This window comes from Lagopus muta, chromosome 9 (assembly GCF_023343835.1).
Source record: "Lagopus muta isolate bLagMut1 chromosome 9, bLagMut1 primary, whole genome shotgun sequence".
NCBI classification, from domain to species: Eukaryota; Metazoa; Chordata; class Aves; order Galliformes; family Phasianidae; genus Lagopus; species Lagopus muta.
Genome location: NC_064441.1, coordinates 1,613,225 through 1,633,169, shown reverse-complemented (window position 1 = coordinate 1,633,169; position 19,945 = coordinate 1,613,225). Strand labels below are relative to the sequence as shown.

At 47.7% G+C, this 19,945-nt stretch overlaps 1 protein-coding gene across 2 annotated transcripts in view; it reads right to left on the bottom strand.

The window, feature by feature from the left end:
• The window catches only part of SCHIP1 (schwannomin interacting protein 1), a 113,860-nt gene extending 97,006 nt beyond the window's left edge, over positions 1 to 16,854 (bottom strand). Inside the window, exon 1 of one of the 2 annotated variants that reach the window (XM_048954418.1) lies at positions 16,840 to 16,854. In XM_048954418.1, coding sequence (XP_048810375.1) covers positions 16,840 to 16,848 — 9 coding nt within the window. In that variant the 5' untranslated portion in view covers positions 16,849 to 16,854. Of the gene's footprint in view, positions 1 to 12,861; positions 12,917 to 16,839 lie in introns of those variants that run through there. The other variant, XM_048954419.1, reaches the window with a different exon arrangement.
• Between the last annotated feature and the right edge of the window lie 3,091 nt (positions 16,855 to 19,945).

Here is a 19,945-nt window from a genome sequence, read left to right as displayed (position 1 = left end):
ATCATGATGAATTCTTATCACTGCTATCACCTCATGCTGCTGGGTTGTTTTTCCCACCCCAGACATGGAAAGGGCCAGACAGGCATCCTGCTGTTGTCTTTCAGCTTTGGGATTTTTTGGCCAAGCCCAACACATATTTATGCTTAAAAGGTTCCCAGTGGATTTGACTTTTTTTCTGTAGCTCTGGTATCAGGAAACTGATTTGCACTTATAGAGGAGTCCCAAAAGAAACTAGAAACAAATATTTAAGAACCATTGAGCTTCTTAATTTTTTTTTTTTTCTATTTCAGCTCAGAGTTTTAAGTCTAAAAACAAAAAAAAAATTAAAAAAAAAAAGAGGAAAGAAGAAAGGGTTCAGTATCTTATCAGCAGTTGAGCTGTTCTCCAAAGCTGCTCACTGGTGCACGGCTCTGCTGCTGGGCTTCTGTGAACACTCCTGTTTGTTGGGGTGGGATTCATGGAGGTGCTGGGATCAATGGGATCTGAGAAAACCCCAGCACAGCTTGTTTGATGTCACACTATCATGGTATTAGCAGGAGGCAGATTCCCCTACAGGAGCAGATCCCTAAGGTGTGGTCACATCCATTAAGAGTTCACTCCAATCTCTAATTGTATGTTTGTTTTCAGGTAATAAGAAAACGTGTACTGGTGTTTAATGGACAGTGGAAATAAGATTACCTCCAGAGCAATTACGTTCTGGATTTTGCAGACTCTGAAGAGCAACAGTGAGGATAAACACACCACCAATGCTGGAAGCATAGTCATGTTGATCTTATCACCAAAAGACCCCCAAACCCAGCTCCTCAACGTGGAACAGCTTCACCTGGCTTCACTTGAGCTGATCCAGAGGTTGCTTATCACCTCATATGTTTCTGCAGGGCTCCATTCTCAGGAAGAGCTCCTTCTCACACACAGCTCAGAGTCTCGATGCTTCCTGCACGAGGGATGGGAGCCCCATCCCTGCAGACACTCACAGTCAGGGCAGGCAGATCCTTCTCATACTTTCAGTTTCCTTCAAGATTCCTTGAAAGGCAGATTGAGCAGGGCAGGAAATTAAGACTCCATCTCCCAACCACTACAAAAATCAGATAAAATTAAAAGAAAAGGAGGAGAGAAGAAGGAAAGGAGGGAAATAAAATGAAATCACAGTGTTGTATAAAACAGCTTCACATATTAAGCAGCCCTGGGGAAGATGAGAACAGCCTGTTCATTTTAACGTTGAAGTTTATTGCCACTTCAAGGAAGGGAATTTGCACCTAAGCCACAGATTCCATTGATGCACAAAGGCATGAGAGCTGTCTGAGAGTAAACCTGCCCTGCTGGAGCTGTGGCGGGCAGCCAGATGCCCCCCAGCCCTCAGCAGTGCTCCTAGTGATGCTCTCCTGGCAGCCTCCAAGCAACAGCCAAAGACAAAAACCATGTCCCAATTTAATACATTCTTGTAAATACTTTGCATGTCTTTCACTGAGTGATGAGCATCAGCAGAAAGACACCTGAGCATCGTTAGCATATCAGGCAGGACGCGTTGTCTCCATTCCCACTAATGAGCCTATTAATTTGTACTCTAAAAGCAGCTTTGCTGGTCAATGAGAAGAAGAGAGAGTGAAGTCTTTGATACAGCACTCACAGCCAGACAGTCCAGGGGACATTCATAAGGGTTTGCTTTGAGACATCCTATGCAGCTGGGGCTTCCATTTCATTCTGCTTTGAAAGATGCCGTACAGCTGCAGCTTGCATGCTGTGATAACGGCCATTTGAGTTTTAGATGACTTTAAAAAAAGAAGAAAAAAGACAAAAAAGCTAGAAATATCACCTCACCTCTCTTCACTCACTGAAAACCCCCAGGGACAGCATCACACTTGGCTGTATTAAAAAATAATAGCACTGTCTTGCTGCAGAGCCACCCCTTTCTTCAAACTAAACAAAAACGCTGCAGTAATTCTTCCAGGTAAAAGAAAAGCCAAGTACTTGTTGACATGGAAGCCCATTTCCTCCCCATCTAGTGGCACTACACAGGTTTTCCCATGCAGCAGCCTCTACTTTGGGTTCCCAATGGTAAAATGGAATGACTGAACGCGTGCCAGACAGAACACAGCGAGGAACCTTGCATTTCAGTGCCCCCAGCTGAACGGAGAAAGGACAAAAAACACCATCCACCAGAAGTTGGAAATTTCCTGTCATCAAAAAGTAAGATAGACCCCTTTAGACCACACATGAAAGAACCTGCCTGATGATATACCTTCTTTTTGAGGAGCTTTTGCAGTGCCTCCAATTTTTAAAGGTAGCTCATTACAAAGACCTTTCTCAGTTGAGCCTACAAGTGTAACATCCAATTTCCACCAGGTTTAATGCTACAGGAACGTAAGAAATACTGCTATCATAACAGAACCACTGCCAAGCTACAGCAAGGTCACAGAAGTGAACTTTATTGACTCACAATCTGCAGAAAAGGTCAAACGGTCACAAGGAGTCACATCCCTGCAGATTCAGATCGTGCGTGTCCATGTACGATGGGCCGAGGGTGGAAGCTACAGCAAAATGTTATATAAATGTTAAGTTGAAGATGCTGCCTTAATGGTATGGTTACCTCCCTGGAAACTGCAGTATTAACAGGATATATCTGTCAAAATCGGGAGATTCAGGCTTGAAAAATAATAAAAAAAAAAAGCAAATGTTGGCACTGGGTGTTCATCTCCTCCATTTATCATGGATTGTTGAAGGCTGTAAAGGTCAGATCGCTACTTCTGCAGAAAACTCCTTACAAGTGGATAAACTTTGGTGATGGGAGAGAAAGGTCAGATCAATAATGCCACGTAATCTCTCGGAGCCTGCCAATGCTCATCATCTGAAAGGCTGCAAAGCTCAACCTGTCACTGGGGCAGTTTTGTCTGTGCCCCACAGGGTCTGGCTGAGCCAGGAGATCCAGCCCCTCTACCACCCCATGGAGCTCCCTGCTGGGGAGGGAGATGTGGGCCAGGGGAATCTTAAACACCTAGCTCTGGCTGGGTAAAGCATTAGAGGCTGCCACAAATCAGAAGCCCTAAGCCTCGGTCGAGGCGAGGGCTTTTTCTGAGTCTCACAGCACCTGCCTGCTGAGTAGTCCATGGGTAGAGGTAGAGAAAGCCAATGTCCAAGGCGCTGTGACCCCAATGCCCCACAGCCCCAGCCCAAAGGCACTATGACCCTGTCAACGGTTTATGGGCTGGTCCGGCCCAGTTCCGTGACCAGCAGGGCGGAGGGATCTGCGGATCCGCGCCTCTGGGAAAGGGGAAGCAGGGGACCCCAAAATACTTGAAAACAACAGCACTGATCTGAGGTGAAACAAATGATTTTACTAAATATAGTATTAGTAAAATACAATGAGAGAGAGAGAGAGAGAGTCTGTTTGAATTGTATAGACCTCACCACAATGCTGGGGTGAGAAGTGCAGTCCAGTTGAGTGACTGAAGTACAGACGGCGAAGCGCAGGCGGCGAAGCGCAGGCGGCGAAGCGCAGATAGCGAAGCGCAGATAGCGAAGCGCAGACAGCGAAGAGCAGGCGAAGAAGAAAGATCAGGTGACCTTGCTTGGAGTTATATCCCCTTGCTGACCGCAAAGTCCCCTGGGGAAAAGTAGTTCTTCTCCGACGGACGAACATTCGGCAGATATCAAACCCCACCCCCAATGCATTACATGATGTTATGGTGTGGAATACTGATAACCAAAAATCATAAAACCATGACAGACCCCAATATCTTACTGCTCTGACCAACCAACTTCTGCCAAGATCCCAGGCAAAGCTCTGCAGGTTGCCATTTCCCATCAAAGCCTCTGCTGTGGAGCTCAAGGGCCAACCCACCCTTCCGCTCTCCTACATGGTCAAGAGGAATTGCTGTGCTCCTTGGCTCCGAGGAGCAGCCAAGCTCCTCTCTGGACCAAAAAAGTGCCACAACTGAGATAGAAGTATTCTTCCAACAACGCATAGCAACGAAACTGCACAATAAGAGTGAAACACTGAAAGGAAGGCCAGGTGCCATCAGTCATGGCTCCTACCCAAACTGCTATAGTTTCATGGTTATTGATGGCAGAATACACAGAGCAACACATATATTTGAACAGCACATCCAGAGCAACACTGGCTGCTTAGAGGGAAACGAAGGAATTTTTCAGGGAATTTTTCTTGCCTGCTTGAGAAACCTTCCAACCTTCCTTGAGAAAGTGTCCAACAAAAAGAGAGGTTTCACCCTCCGACTGCAGGATAACACAAACTATGGCTCATTACAGCACTGCGTGATATGGAGAAAGGCTTGTGTTTCTGCAGAAGGACCGACCACAGGGAAAGAGCCACCAGAAGAAGCGTGTTGTTACAAGCACAGAAAACTTAATTATCACTAAATTTAGCACAGAGGCAGTAAAAGCTATTGAGAAAGTAAATGGATTTCTTTACATCTTACGTTTTCCCTTTCTAATTTCAGCAGACAGAGGAGGAGCACAATACACTTAATCAATACTTATTGCATTCAGGGCAGAGCCGTCCCTTCTCTTGCCATCACACATCAGGCTGTCACACACTTCCAAAACCCAGCTATGGGCAGCGGGGCTTTGTGGGACACCCTGGGCTGACAGCCCTGTCTCCACCACAGATGGAGGAGCTTCCTTCTGGGCCCAATCCTTCCCACTTGTAGAACAAGCTTTTCTACTCTAATCTCATTGGCTCCCTCTATTTAAATACCCCAAGGTTTGAAATTGTACTCATAACTCCAGCAAAGTGATTTAAGAGCATCGCCTGGCTAGAATCCAGACACCGACCCAGCTAGAAGAACAGGCTGCTGCTTCTTACATCAAAGCACCAAGTCACCCATTCATAGCAGGTTTCTATAATGGATTTTGGAGACACAAAGCAGCACTGATTGCTCAGTCTCATCTGCTGTTTGACACAGCGCACAGAAATCCCCCCATCCATACCAGCACGGGAGAACACAGCTCTGGTGGAGAGGTACCAAGCCTTAGTTTGCAATCTTGTCTGCTTCACTAAAGCTGTTGGATGACATTTTTTAACTAATGGCAGTGGAAGTGGCGAGCAGAGCCCACATTGCACACAGCATCCCCAGCATGAAGAGCAGCACTGGGATAGGATCCCAGGACTGTGCCATAAGGACACCAGGCAGGACAGTGAGTCACTACCAGCAGGGCACGCTGCTGCTGCTCTTATCAGAGGATCAGAGAAGGTGAACTGGGTAATCAAAGCCTGAATTATTCCCCACACTCCCTCAAAGAAGAAAAAAAGACCAACCTTGCTGCCGCTCCATTAGCTTGACAACGTACGGCCTAATCCTCAAAGAAGGGAGCATATGCTGCAAAGAGCAAACCTGATAAAGCTCCAAGCTGCAACACCCTCCTCCTCCTCCAGCTCTGAAGCCCTGGATGCAGGCAGCGTTACTGCTGGAAACGCATGCTGTCCTCCCTTGTCCAGCCACAGCCATCAGCGCTGCCTTCGCTCCAACACTGCTGACCCATTTCATTAAAAAGCACTTTAATAAACGGCAAGAGAGCGAGGGAAAGCGCCCAGCACTGCTTCCAGTGATGAGAACAGTAAGCAAAAAATAGCACTGCGAAGCACTTATCCCTTCATCTCACCAGTAATTAGAAATACATGAGATTGCGTTATGCTTTTAAATAGGCGGTAGTAACGGCTCAGGGAATACAATTCAGTGGCAACGGTTTATCATGGTAAAGTCAGCTCTGTGGGGCTACAGCACGCCGAGCCTAAATGGGAACCATTTGTTTCCCTTCTGCATTGCAGCAGAAGCCAGAGGACCTTTTATGGGAGCATTGCTGACAGTCTCCAACTGTTATTTTTGTTAAATTAAACGCTGTGCCGACCGAGCTTGCGAGCAGCCGGCCGGGCCCCCCCAGGTCCCTGCAATAGTGCACACAATGCTCTGTCATAGCAGATAATAAAATTTGACAAAGCAGTCTGTAATTACTGCTCTGCTTTACAGAATATTACGCGTACCGCGCTGCTCTTGCAATGAATGACATGTCGCTGAGAGCCCGCTGCTGCTTTACATGGGAGACACACAGCAGTGGCTGGAACACAGATGGGGGGGTGCCGTAAAGCCAAGAGCTTTGCTTTTCGTGCCCATGTGAAGAACAAAGCCCCTCCCTCACCAGGCGTGCTCTGCACAGGTCCTGTGCTGGGAGCTCTGGGGAGCAGAAGGGAAGGCAATACCTGCTCACAGGCATCAACAGGATGAGAGGATGGCCTTAAGTTGTGGCAGGGGAAGGTGAGGTTGGGTACTGGGAAACATTTATTCTCCAAAAGAGCAGTAATGCAGTTGCACAGCTGCCCAGGGAGTGCTGGGGTCACCGTCCCTGGAGGTTGGGGATCTCAGAGGTCTTTCCCAACCATATTGGTTCTGTGATTCTGTAAGGGGATGATTTGCCTAAAAGACACTACAGATGTCATTAGATAAAGCAGCTCCACAACACGGGCTCCTCCAGCACTCCCTTTGGCTGAGAACCTGGACACGCCTCCTCTATCTTTTAGATACCATGGTGGCCAACGTACTAGAGAGCAATACACACTGCAGCCTTCAACCTCCCTAACTCCTGGCATGAAACAATCATGGCAGCACAACACACCCTCAGCCTTCTCCCCTCCCCAGAAATGTCCCTCCCCTTACACCAGGTAGCCTTCCTGCTCCTTTTTCGCATGCCAACCAGCATGCAACTGGCCCTAATCACAAGGAAGGCTTCAAACCACAAAGCAGGTTCAAACAATTGTTTCAGTCTCACTAGATTTAACAGGCTGTTACAGAAGAATAGCTTTACCACTGGACTGCAGCAGGCAAATACATTTCCCTGGCGCAGGTCGGTTTTACTCTACCAAAAGCCCTGCCTTCCCAGCCACACTCCATCCCTCCCATTGCCCCGACAGATTTCTGTATGCATAACTTTTTCCAGATGGCAGATTCAGCGCAGACAGCAATTTACATAATTTAGATCTGCTTACTGGCAGAAATGACATCCCAGCACCCCCCTGTTTCCTCCCAGCCCCCATTCCCACGCATTGAGGTTTTGGTGATGCCTGAGCTCAGTGAGTGCATAGGGCAGTTCTGTGGATGGAGGAGCTGAGGCACAGATACCTGCACAGGCAGAACTCATGGCTGAAAGCACTCCAGGCTGAAGTGAGCTCCATCAGCAGGCTTTGCTGGGCAGCTGCTCAGGTGCAAGGAGGTGAAGGAGAGGCTGGTTACACTTCTGGGTTTTCTCGAAAGCAAAAATACCAATGAGATCGTGCTCCAACCAGGCTGAAAAGAACACACTGCAGCTGTGGCTAACTTCTTACTTGTTACACCTACTCAAGGAGTAATTAACTCTATGTTATTTAACTAGCCTTAACTCTTGTTCTCAACCACCACTTTTTTTCCCCGACCTTTCCTCCACGCTCATCACAATGCCAGCACAGCATTCTGTCATCCATTCTGGGGAAGGAATGGAAGGCATGTCCTTTACTCAGAATGAATCAAAGGTGCAGAAAGAGCACAGCAAAGCTCCCCCACTATTCACAGTACGCAGCACGGGGTGCAGAGGGAAGGGGGGAGCATTGGGGAATGCCTGGCTGTTCCTATGGGTTTCACAGCTGAGTGCCCTGCAAGTGCTGAGGCCCTGTGGTCATGAAGGGGCAGCCAGAAAGCTGAAGTCCACACCAGGATTTCCAAAACACGCAACCAGAGTGACCCCCACACAAACACTGTCGCTGAGACAAGAACCCCCAGCAGCAATCAGCTCCATCAGGTGGGATACTGCTCTTCTTCTACCTGCAGTCCCTCATCTTCGCTGCACGCTTCCCAAGAGCTGCAACAAGTGACGCAGTGCTCTGCCAGCAGTAACCTGCAGCATGGCACAGCCCTGCTGTCTGCAGGACCTGCCCACAGCCCGCCTCCCACCAGCAGGAGCCAGACAGGTCAGGGCAGTCTCCTCTTTAGAATTCAGAGCTGCACACTGATCAGAAAAACCCGTGTCTGCACGGCCAGTTTGGGTGAAATCACCCAGAACAGCAGCTTACTGCCAAACGCAAAGTTATTCACCTTCCTGAGAGCTCCACTTTATACAGAACATAAGTTTCTGTCCCCAAACATCCCCAATAGCAACCGAAACGTGAAAGCACTCAAAACAGAAATGTGCTGGCAAACACGAGATGCAAATGCATTCCTCTCCCAAAGAGCCACACTATGTGCAGAACAGAAGTCTGAATCCCAAAATAATACCCAGCACCAACCGAAACACACACACTTCCCCACATCTTGCCTTGCTTCCCTCAATATAGCAGCACAATGAAGCAATTCCCATCGTTAACATATGCACTGTATTAAGGGCAGCCAAGATTTAACATTCCTTTGTTAATTTGGCAGAGGGGAAAGACACAATAGGAGAGAGCCCTACAATTTGCAGCCATCTGCGATACTGAAAACAGTAATAAACTTGAGAAGCGCCATTATTATACGTGCTATCGCTCCTGGGAAGCCAACATCTCCCAACATTTACGTCTTTTATGTCTGAATTAATGCCTCTTAATTTCTGTAGAAAGAAAGTGTTTCCAGACATCTCCTCCCATTACCCAACCATTAATCTTGCCCACTGGTTTGAGCTCCCATAGTACAATACAATTTATGCTGTCAGAGATCACTGGGGAAGTCAGACTCAATTATAAATGTAAGACACTAAATTACTTCATGCTGTTATTTTTGGGGTCGTGACAGGCACCAGCAGCACCCAGCATCTCGGGCCACTCCATCTTCCCACTGAGAGCACCTCCCAGCCCCACAGGGCACATCCATCACCCAGTTCACATCCATCACTGAGCTCATCGCTCTGCTCATGAAGCGAACCTCAAGCTCCCCGACGGACAATAAAACCAACATTCTAGATTAAAATGAGCCTGAGAATATTCATGGGGCTTCTCGGAGTGGCAGATCCTGATGGGGTGGCCTCCCCAGCCCCGCAGTCCTGATGATGGATCTCCCATTTACCTTCTGCTGGGGGAAATCGCGCAGCCCGCTCAGCGTGCGAGCACAGCGGGTCACATCCATCATCTTCAGGCCTCTGTTTTATTTTTAATTACAGCACTTCACTCAGGAACGCTACTTCAAATCATAGACCTAAGGAGAACGTAGCTTTCAACGTGCAGAACAGCCGTTAAATTCGCTGCTTATGCGACATCAATTTGGTGGTGCTCTGTGCACGAAGCAAGAGGTGATGCTGCGCGGCTGTCAGAGCCCATGGGAAGAGGAGCTGGCCCAAAGTCACGACTGCTTCACACCCAGCTGTGTGCTGTGCTCTCATGCTGCTCTTCCTCTGCAGAGGACCCCTTCGCAATTAGCAGCAGGCAAAGTTACAGCAGCATGGTTCTGGACTGATCATTTAAACCAATCGTTAATGCCTGGAACAGACATTTCAATTGAGTGCCCCAGCTTAACGTACCCAGCGTGGGTGCTTTTACTGTGGGCAAGCAAACCTCACTTTCATGGGATCAGAGGGGTGAGAAGTTTGACACAAAAGCCCTGTGAGGTAGGAAATAACGCTGCAAATACCTTTGCACAAGGCAAATAAATTCTTTAAGAGCAGATATGCCTAAAATCCAGTCACCTCTTAGTAGAACCACCACTGTTTGCCACAGAGGGCAAATGGAGTCAGCAGGCACAGCTCTCATCCCACAGCAACACATGGCTCCAGAAGCACAAACTGCAAGCACTATCTTAAACAAAACCTTTAAGGAACTGCTCCTTTATTCCATTATGAGCACATACATGACTTTAAAAATGGATTAACTGAAGTGGTTTAAAGCATTAATAGGAAGTTCATCCTCAGTGCCTCAAAGCAGCTATTTTGTATTATTTATTTTTTTTAAGGAACTGGATTAGAAAAGCATCATCCCATTGGGTTTTAACAAATGTAAATAATATTCTGATAGGACAAGACAGCAGTAGCTGAGTGGAAGTGAGATTGTATGTAACTAAAAGGAATGCAAACCGTAGTGACTGCATGAAAGCCTTGAGATGGGAAAGGAAGAAAGGTAGAAATGAAGGAAAATAGACATCAAAGGGTCCAATTTCCCTCTATTTCTTCTTTCCTTCATTCCAGGTAATTTCTGAGACTGCATAAAAATCTCTCCAAACAGGAAACAGCATTCCGGATCACGAGAAACCAATGGTTTCAAATGGCAGTTTATAATGTTTATGATTAACTTAAATCTGATACAGTTGCAGTCATTTGCAAGATACTTCTAAAGAGTACATTATCATTTTAAATCCAAAAGCCAGAACATCAAATGCCACGAAACTCAATTAAAATAATGAAAGAGAACAGCAACAAATATTGGCCTTTAGACTTCACATTTGCCAGCTATCCTCTGCAAACAGAGAAGGCCAGAAATGTATTTTTCATTAGAAGTGTGAAGCGAAAAACCTCACAAATCATGGAGCTGGAAAACAAGTGGCAAGCTCTGCTTAATGCCCACCTCCAGTGCACAAAGCCCTGCAGATCTGCACCGCGTCATCGGGGCCAACCTGCCCTCTTCCTGATCTGCTCTTCCTGTACTCTTACCCTTTCTTTGATGGCATAAAGCTACTCCAAAACCTGCCCTTGGGATTCATTCTAGAGCCTTGGGGACAACCTCCAGATTGAGGAAATATGAACTGCAGTCACATTTTTTAACCCTGCATTTAAATGCTTGTTCTTTTGTACTGAGGAGAGGAGCTTTACTTCGTTAAGGAAGGATGTTTTAGCAGGGAGCATCATGTGAAAGAAATGGACGAATTAAGAATGCTCTATCTGGCCTTAATATATCCCAAAAGCACTCAGAAACAGGAGAAAGCACTGCTGTGCTGTACCACTGGTAGCAGCCAGGGCTATGCAAGGGCTTATGTGAATTGCTGGGAGCACCTGAGGAGAACACTAAACTCCTAAAGGAAGAGAAACACAAAGCTGCAAACAATCCAGAGCAGATCTGGCTCACCTCCAGTGATGTCACAGAATCAATTTGGATGGGACACACCTCTGAGATCTCCAACCCAACCCCAGCACACCCCTCAGTGCCACATCCCCACGGGCCCTGAGCTCCACCACGGATGGTGACCCCCCCAGGCAGCTGTACCAATGCATCACTGCTCTTTCAGAGAAGAAATTTTTCCTAATTTCTATGAACTTCGTAACTCAACAAGCAAGAACTTTCCATTAGCAGCTGTACCAACCCCCTTAATGAAATACTAAATGCATGAGAGCTGGAGTTTTGGAGGAAAGGTCACTCCTGTGCAGCCATTACTCAGCTATACTTAATTGTGCCTTGGTAAGTAGGTTAACAAAATCTCATTGCTCAGAAAGCCTTGGGAACGACTTTGCTTTCATCACTTTGCACTCCATGTTCTTAGAGAGCCCAGGTATGTAATTTTTCAGAGGAGAAAATGCCACTTGATAATTAGCTCAAGTGATGCAATTGTCTTCCAAGGGTAATAACAGCGACTTGCAGCATCTGATGCCTGACAACCTTTGCAGCTGCAGCTTCATCACAGAGAAGGGCACAAAAACAAACAGGGAACAAGAGGTCCTGCAGCTGGTGACACGGGCACATCCACTGCCAGCCGCTCAGCAGCGGGTACCAGCAGGTCAGCAATGGGAACAGCCCATGGACAATGCTGCTTTGGTTGCCCTTCACTGTTTTTACACCTTGTGTCACCCTGTCCCTGCCCACACCCACTCCTCAGAGGTCCATTTCCAAAAGGACAGCAATTCAGCTCATGGGGCTGTTGGCTGTGGGGTGACCATCCTTCCTGCCACCTCCTGGCAGGCAGCAAGAGCAGTCACCACTCACTGCAGCTCACAGATCTCCAGCCCAGCACTCTGGGATGCTGCCCAGGATGATGAGAGAAGGATGAAGCTCAGCCACCTTTGCTGCTGCAAGAACTGATGTGAGGAAATCTGCCAAGAGCCAACCCGACATACATGTCAACCTGCCCTGATTTGTTCCACGCTTATCGAGAATAAATAAGATGCACAAAATTAACACACCGCAGGTAGAGCTCACTAACATGGGTGAAGGTATGGCAGAATCTGGGGGAGAACGAAACAGAAAAAGTCATTCCACAAAGATTTTCCTTATTTCTGGTAGTTCTGAGCTAGCAGCATTGCACTGATTCACTTTCTCCTCTTGAGCCTCTCAAAACACACCAATCAGAGCAGGAAGGACTTGCACTCTGTAACCAAAAGCTCTGCCCTGAGCAGCTGCAGCCACAGATGCCTCCAGCCATGAGCACAGCCACGACCACCTGCTGCTGTTAAGGGGCACACACTGATTGCCAGCACCTGGAGCAGGCCTTGCTCCAGCACAGTTTACCCAGCAAGAAAGCTGGAGCACAAGCACAACGTTCAACAAAGTGCACTCATCAAAAGCAGACCCAAAGATTGTTAAAAATGAGTAGCAGGCTTTACAGTGATACACCACATCACATCCCGCTCAAACGCAGCTGCAGAGCAGCAAGCAAGAAGTTCATCTGCAGTTAGGTTGACTGTAGGTAACCCTGCAACCTTTCCACAAGGCACAGCTCCACCCAATGTACCTCCAGCGCAGGAGGAGAAAATATTTTGCCCTGAAACTCCAGAAGGAGCCAAGCTCCTCTTTCTACTCCCCCCCCCCCCCCCATCTGTCTGTGCTGCAGGTAGAGCCCATAGCCCTCCTGACACCAGCAGCCCCCTGCCTAGAGGGCATTCCCATACAAGGCAGGTGGCTTTTTCCCCCAGCACACTTTAAGATACAAACATGAAAGACAAAGATCTAAAGGAGACACCCCTATCCTTGACTCACCAAGAACAGGGGCTTCTTACCTGATCTTCTCCACCTCCACTCTGTCACCATAACAAAACAGAGGACAAAAGGTGGCTCCAGAAGCAGGACAAAACTGCTGCCTCCCTGGCCCTGGAAGCACTGGTTCTGAGCAGGGGGCAGGGGTGGGGGCAGGGGCAGGTCCCACCCACCCGATGGGTGGAGGTGCTGCTGCAGGGCAATCAGGCTCCTGTGCCCCCAGCTGGGCTAATTACAGCAAGGGCAGCAACCAGAGTCATCACAGCAGAGCCCTGCAGCAGAAACATCTCCTGGTTCTGGCTCAAAGCACCGAGCACAAAAGAGGAGGCTTTCATACAGCCCTGGGAGGTGAACTCAGAAGTGCTGCAAAACCAAAGCAAGTGGGAGCACCTTCCTGTGAGTGCCTTCAGCAGCTCAGCTGTCTCCAGATGCACCAGTTCAACTTGGGCTGATGGCCCATATCTCAACATTCAGAGGCTGTGCACAGAGCACTGGATGCAACACTTGCAGTTCTGTGCAAGCATTACTGGAGGATCTGACCATGTGTTGTTATTGGTCTGATTCCTGGCCAGGGATGCTGTATGGCAGCACGGTGTTGAAATGCACCTCAGCTACTCCTTGTGTTTAACAGTCCTGGTGAACACCTAGATTTTATAGGTGTATTAAACACTTATAATTTAATAGCCCTATTTAAACACCTCATTGAATTCTGAAAATAACTTCAAGTTTTACTACAAATTTCTTTTGTCACAGAATGGTAATAGAGACTTAAAAAATGAGATGTCTGATCCAATATGTGCCACATTCATTTGGATACAGAGCTTGTCACAGCTCTTTTTCAATGCTTAAATAGTAAAGTTTCATTTGCCTCCCTGTGGAGGTTATTTTGCACATCATAAAAAAACACATACAACAGGAAAATTTTCCTCCATTCAGCATAACTCTGCCTTTATCATCTTACTCATTACATCTCTTCATGTCACGGTAAGTAATTCCTCTCCCTGCTTTGAAGACCATACAGTTTCAGACTGGTGAGTGGTTTCTGTTCCTTACCCCTTGCTCTGTAGCCCAGTTACATGTATTTAACCCGCCATGCCTGCCTCCAACCAGCTCCTCCGAGCCTTCAGGCCCACAGTAGCACTGGCTGCAGCCAAGGAGCATCCTTCCAGGCAATGCTGTTTGAGTCCAACACCGGTTCCAAAGGCTGCCACAGTCCCTTTGAAGCCTGTTGCTCCAAGGTGTTCCTACCAACAGGACACAAATGGCCTGGGAACACACCCAGCTCTACAGCTTTGTCCCCCAGCAGCTCAGTCCAGATCGGCCAGTCAGAGGCAACGACCCACCTCGAGTCCTCCAGGAAAATCATGTCACATCAGCCCGGTTCCACCAACACCATTCAGCATTCTCTGTGGTTTTCCTAAGGACTGTTCTGGCTATGTCTATTTTCACTTAGCTGACATAACTTTAAATGAAGATTGGTCCAAGTTCAACTGATTCTGATAGAGATGTAGAAGAAGAGAGGGGAAGAAGAGGAGAGAATCATTACTCTTGCCTAGCAGATATTCTCCTAAATGCTCCTTTTACTCAAAAATACAGTATACTCTCCAAAGGAAATGACCCTATTAAAAGAAAACATCCTCAAATCTGTGATCTGCTGAGTTCAGTGAGAGCAGCGCTTGCTTCATCTGTCTCACAACCAAACTCCAGTTAAACTCCCATGACATCACTGTCTCATGAGAAACTTGCCCACCCCAGCACGGCTGTGGGTGGTTTTGCATTCTGTATTTACTCACTGAGCACGCTGGAGAGGCTGGTGTTTGGACCTGGATAAACGTATTAGCTGCTTTTGGGTGGGCACCGAGCTCTGCATGGCCATCCCAGACTGCCCAACAGCAGCAGCCGGATGTGCACAGATGCTGCCCACCATGGTGAGCACAGCCCAGGCTTCCCAAGCAGAGAAAGTGTTAAGTAGTGGGTTTGCTGGGAAGCTGACATGCAGGTCTGTGTAACAGCTATGGCCATTTTGAAACTACAACATCCTGACCAGAGAACATAGCAACAATGTCATTTACTACAGTATTTTCTTTGGTGTCCAAGGAAATTGCTGAAAGCCCAAAAATTTCCCCTGGATTTGATCCCAATTCTTTACTTTGGGTCTATCCAAGCTTCTTAATACAAAACAGATGACCTCACCATTTGGCTTTTGGATTGTCCCTTGGGTCCTGCCAAGGTTACACGAGTCCACATAACCCACCTGTGGGACCCTTTGGGGACACAGACCAGACTTCTCAGAGGGTGAGTTTTAAAGCAAGAGAAGTATGGGATCGTATGGGATCTGTGCTCTGAAATGCACTCTGCAAACAGGTGAGAAAACTATTTGGCACCATATGTGAGGCTTTACAGTTCTGCTTTGTGAATACAGTGAATTCCAGCACCTGACTACCAAGGTAAATTCTTGATGTACTTTCCTTATTTGTAAGACCACCTATAGAAGCCATCAACCAAAAGGCTGAAAAACATGAAGAAAGCATAAAGGGAATCAGAATATATTCAGCTGCAAGCAAATTAGATACTCCTAATGCATTCTGTTTTCCTGTGCAATTTAGCAAATGAGTTTACATGGTCTGACAAGTCGTCCTGGAAAACATAAAAGCTCAGATTAATTTTACCTTCGTAGGGATTATAATTCAATATTTGCTTATTTACATCCAGCCACAACCAGAGCTAAGAGCCATATCTTCTGTGCACTGTCAGATCCATCAATACCAACTGAAGGGAGGCAGGAGGATGGCATACAGCATGGCACTGCTGGGCTGCACGCAGCCTCACCCACTGCCCCAGAGCTGCCCCAGCATCCCCAAGCAGTTTTAACCATGGTGTGCTGTCTCCCTGCAGAGCTAACAGCACCCAGCTTTGTTTGTTGCCCTGTGGTGCTTACATATATCCATGTCAGCCATCACACCCTGACGGATGGCTTTTTAATGATGCGTACAGCATTGAAGGGGTCTGTTTGGAAGGAGAAAATGGAAGAGCGTCGTGGGCAATTTCTTTGCTGTGGTGAGATGATGTATGGTTTTGCACCAGGTGTAAAGACAACATAAGCTGCTCCTGGGGGAAGTGCTTCTAAGGGAAGGAACCCAACATCTGCTCTGAACTGAGCTCTGATGCTAAATGCATCCAACTACCCCCTGAACTACATCTCTGCCTACAGCACTCAACTGTCTTCAGAATGCCAAAAAATAAAAGATAATCAATCCAAGATTAATTACTTCATTTCTTTGACCACCGCTGCGGTCAGCATTGGTTTGGACAGCATCTCCTGGACGACTTCATACAGATCCTGCAGTCTGCCTGCACTGCACACGACAAATCCACCAGGTTTTGCACGTGGACAAACAGCCGAACTCCGGGTTGCAGGACCCTCCATCGAGCTGCTCACTGTTTGGGGCACATATGGAGAGCAGCTGCACTGCCAGCTGAAACTCCGCTGCTAACAGCCCCATAGGGTGATCCCCACAACCGCAGCTGTGTTTTGCTCCCAGTAACACAGAGCAAAAATAAAAGGCAGGTAAACCTGGACGAATCCCACAGCAGCAGCACAACTGCCACTCTCTGAATCCTCCTGTGTTTTTCCAAACATCCCTCTAAATTGTTATCGCGCAAAGACAACGCTTCCCTTCCTGAGCCTATGACATAACACAGTCTGAAATTCCAGCCACCCTGCAAACTTACTGCAGCCCTGCGAGCACCGCGAATCGCAGCTGCTACTCCGTGTTTGTGCAAGCTCCTTCTCTGAAGGAAGAAGTGCTGCTTGATGTGAGATTCCTGGAGGGAAATCTGCCCGCACATCGCTGGCTGCGAGTGACACAAACAGCATCCATGTCCGACAGGCACCCGCCACCCCCGGCATCGCCTCGTTTTAATTAGTTCTAAGGAAACTCATCTCCCAGAGCAGCACGGAGGAGCGCCGCGGTATGTATGTAGGAAATGCCATACGTTACCAGCAGCATGGTGAAGTTCCCCGTCACCTGCAGGGAAAGGAGGGAGCGTTCCTGCAGCACCGCCAGCTGCACACCGCACAGCTCAGCTCACTCCGTCGGCATCAGAAAAGCTCAAAGAGGGGGAAAAAAAAAAAAAGGAGAGAGAGAGAGAGAGAGGCAGAGCGCGAGCGCACAGCACACAGACAGAGATGAGAAACTTCTGGCAACTCTCCAGCACAGGGATGGACCCGCTGTCGTTGGGAGGCACAGGGTGATGGAAACGAGGGGAAACTGGGCAGTAGGGATGGGCCAGATTCTGATTGAAGCACTGCAGAGATGTGCAGGAGGCAGCCCGGCACGCTGCACGGCACTGAGAGCAGCCAGCAGCACGCACACATATCTATCTGTGAGCACAAACTTGGAATGGATCATTCCACCGCGCTGAGAAGGTTATTAAATCCAGCACAGAGGAAACTCACGTCCCTTTTATGTCCCAAAGTGGATTCACAGCAATTCACGATGGCGTTTAGGCACAGCAACAAATTGGTTTTCAGCGTTTGCAGTCGTACTAGGAAGCCAAAATCCATTCTGTAAAGATAATTCACATGTTTTCAAGCAGATGACAGAAGTGTCAGCACACTGAGACCCAACTTGTCCAAATATTTCTACATTTTGAGCCAGTGGAATGAAAACACCCATGTCGGTAGCTGAGAGAAGCAGCAAGAATTAGTGCTCACCATAGATTTGCCACATATGTGCTGCAGGAAGCACGGCTGGCCATGATCACTGAGTACATCCCAATTGGTAGAAAGCGTAAAAATCACTGTTTTGGGTTTTTTTTGTTGTTGTTTTTTGGGTTTTTTTTTGCAAGAATGGGTGAATGTGGTGTTTCACCCCAGCTGCAGAACATGCAGTGTTTGGGCATCTTGAAGCCATGTACACAAAGTGAATGCCAACTCCTGGAAATCACACCAATAAATACTTTTTTTGGCATGAAAAGGGAAACGAGGCTCCACGTGGTGTGGGTTACTCTGCCGAGCCAAACTCAGCTCTTTTTATTCTCTACTCTGATAATGCACTGATTTAAAATCCAGCTACAAGTTCAGACAGTGTCTTGGTAAATATAGCTACTAATAAGCACAGCTCTCAAAATTAGAAGTCAGGTTCCTGTAGCTTTGGATGGCTTTTAATTTAGCTAACAAAGAAGAAGAAGAAGTCAAGCTAGGCTAAATAACTGGAGGGATTCTCTATTGCTTGTTTTCTTCCTATTAATAAATCAGCCCTCTGTGGGAGGAAAATCAAACAGTAACAAACAAACATGAATTCATTAGAAGGCAACACCAAGGGAAACAGAAGATCTCCAAGACAAAGAGCAAAGCTTCTGCACCTATCTGGGGATACGCAGAAGCAGACACAGCCCTCCTACCAGCTAGGGAGGGGTTCTATCCCTGGGATCATTTCTGTCCATGTCTGGATGCACCACATCAGGTCCACATCTCTCCTGTGCTGAGGATTCCCCGTGTGGTGCAGAGCTCCAGGTGGGGCCTCGCAGAGCAGAGGGGCAGATTCCCTCTCTCAATCTGTCATGAATGCATTCATCTCAAAGCACCCACCCAGAGAGAGCTGGTGTAAAAACTGTCCTGGTGCAAACACCCTGACTTTGCAGAGCCAAGTCAGTGTGCTCCCCCCACACACAGGAGGTTTTACCACCTTTGGTACCCAACAGCATCACCCAGTGACCACCAGCAGGAGGATCCACTCCCCAGACACCCTGTCCTCAGCCGTGCTCCCCATTGCTACATTTGTGCATGAGCACATCTGCCTCTGACAACCGGTTTGGTGTATGAAGAGAAACACGCTTTTTGACTGGGAAGATGCTGGAGCTGTCACAAGGCTGCGTTTCCACAGTGCTTTGTGCAGGAAGGAGCACCAGCAGAGCAGCCACGGGAACATGAGCTACACAGGGGATTTTCCTGCTCTGGAGTCTGTCTGAATGACATGTTGCTCTGAAAGGCTGAAATTCATAACGTGTTGGGTACTTTTCTTTCTTAATTTCTCCTTTGTCTCCCAGGGACTGAAGACAGGTCATTACCAATAGGTAATGAAAGTTGCCGTGCTGATGAAGCATGCTGTGCTCTGAGCTAAGTGTGGTTTTGTTGCCACTCTCCTGTTTGCTGCCTGGCAGCTCGCTGTGCACATCACTCACCCTTGCAGTGCAGCCCCCAGCCACGCCACGGAGCAGCTCCAGCACTCCTGCAGTTAGCTTGACATCCAATTATTTTTCTCATAGCAAAGACAGAACTCAGAATACCTGAATTTGCATTAAGGTCTCTGTACCACATCCTTTATGTGCACTTCAGGTTTCTTCCCCAGTCACTGATTTCTGCCCTTGGACACCTTCCCCTAATCCCACCTGACTGCCTCCACCTCCTAAGGCTTTCCTAAGAATTAAAGGAAGAGCAATATCATTTACAGAGGCAACAAAGGAAGATGAGTCTTCTGCACTTCTTCCACGCTTTCAAAAACTCAGCAAGGCAGTTTTGCTTATTATTATGCATCACCAGAAAGATTTGGGCTTTAAGTGCTTTTTGACATGGACCAGGTAAGCAGGACCTCTTTTCCATGAAGCTACCAGGCCCATCAACTGCACAACCAATCCCTTTCCTCTTCGTGCCCTCCTCCCACCACCACCCCCTGCAGCTCCCAACTGAGCACCAGGGGAAGTAGCAGAGCAGGCTCTCACTCCCTGTGCAGTGCTGATGTCTCTTCCCAAGCCTGCAAGGCTGTGCATGGAACCGTTCCACGCATTTAGCCAGCATTGGACCCAACAAGCAGACTTTCAATGTAATCTGGTTTTAAAAGCCTTGAAGGGCTGGCTCAAATGCGTTCATTGTGTACTAAAGAAATGGTATCCTATAAATAGCATATTAATCATTTATGGCGATCAGCTATGGCTGGAGATTTTAAGCTACACGCTCCTTGAATGCCAATGGAAGAAGAGAGCAAAGCTCCCCCCCACCACCCCCACTCACATCCCAACCCCCTGGGGAGCTAATTAGCCAGGAAACACTTGCTGAAATGTTTCAGCAATCTCTCAGTACCGTATCTGTTTGTGATTTCAACTCTT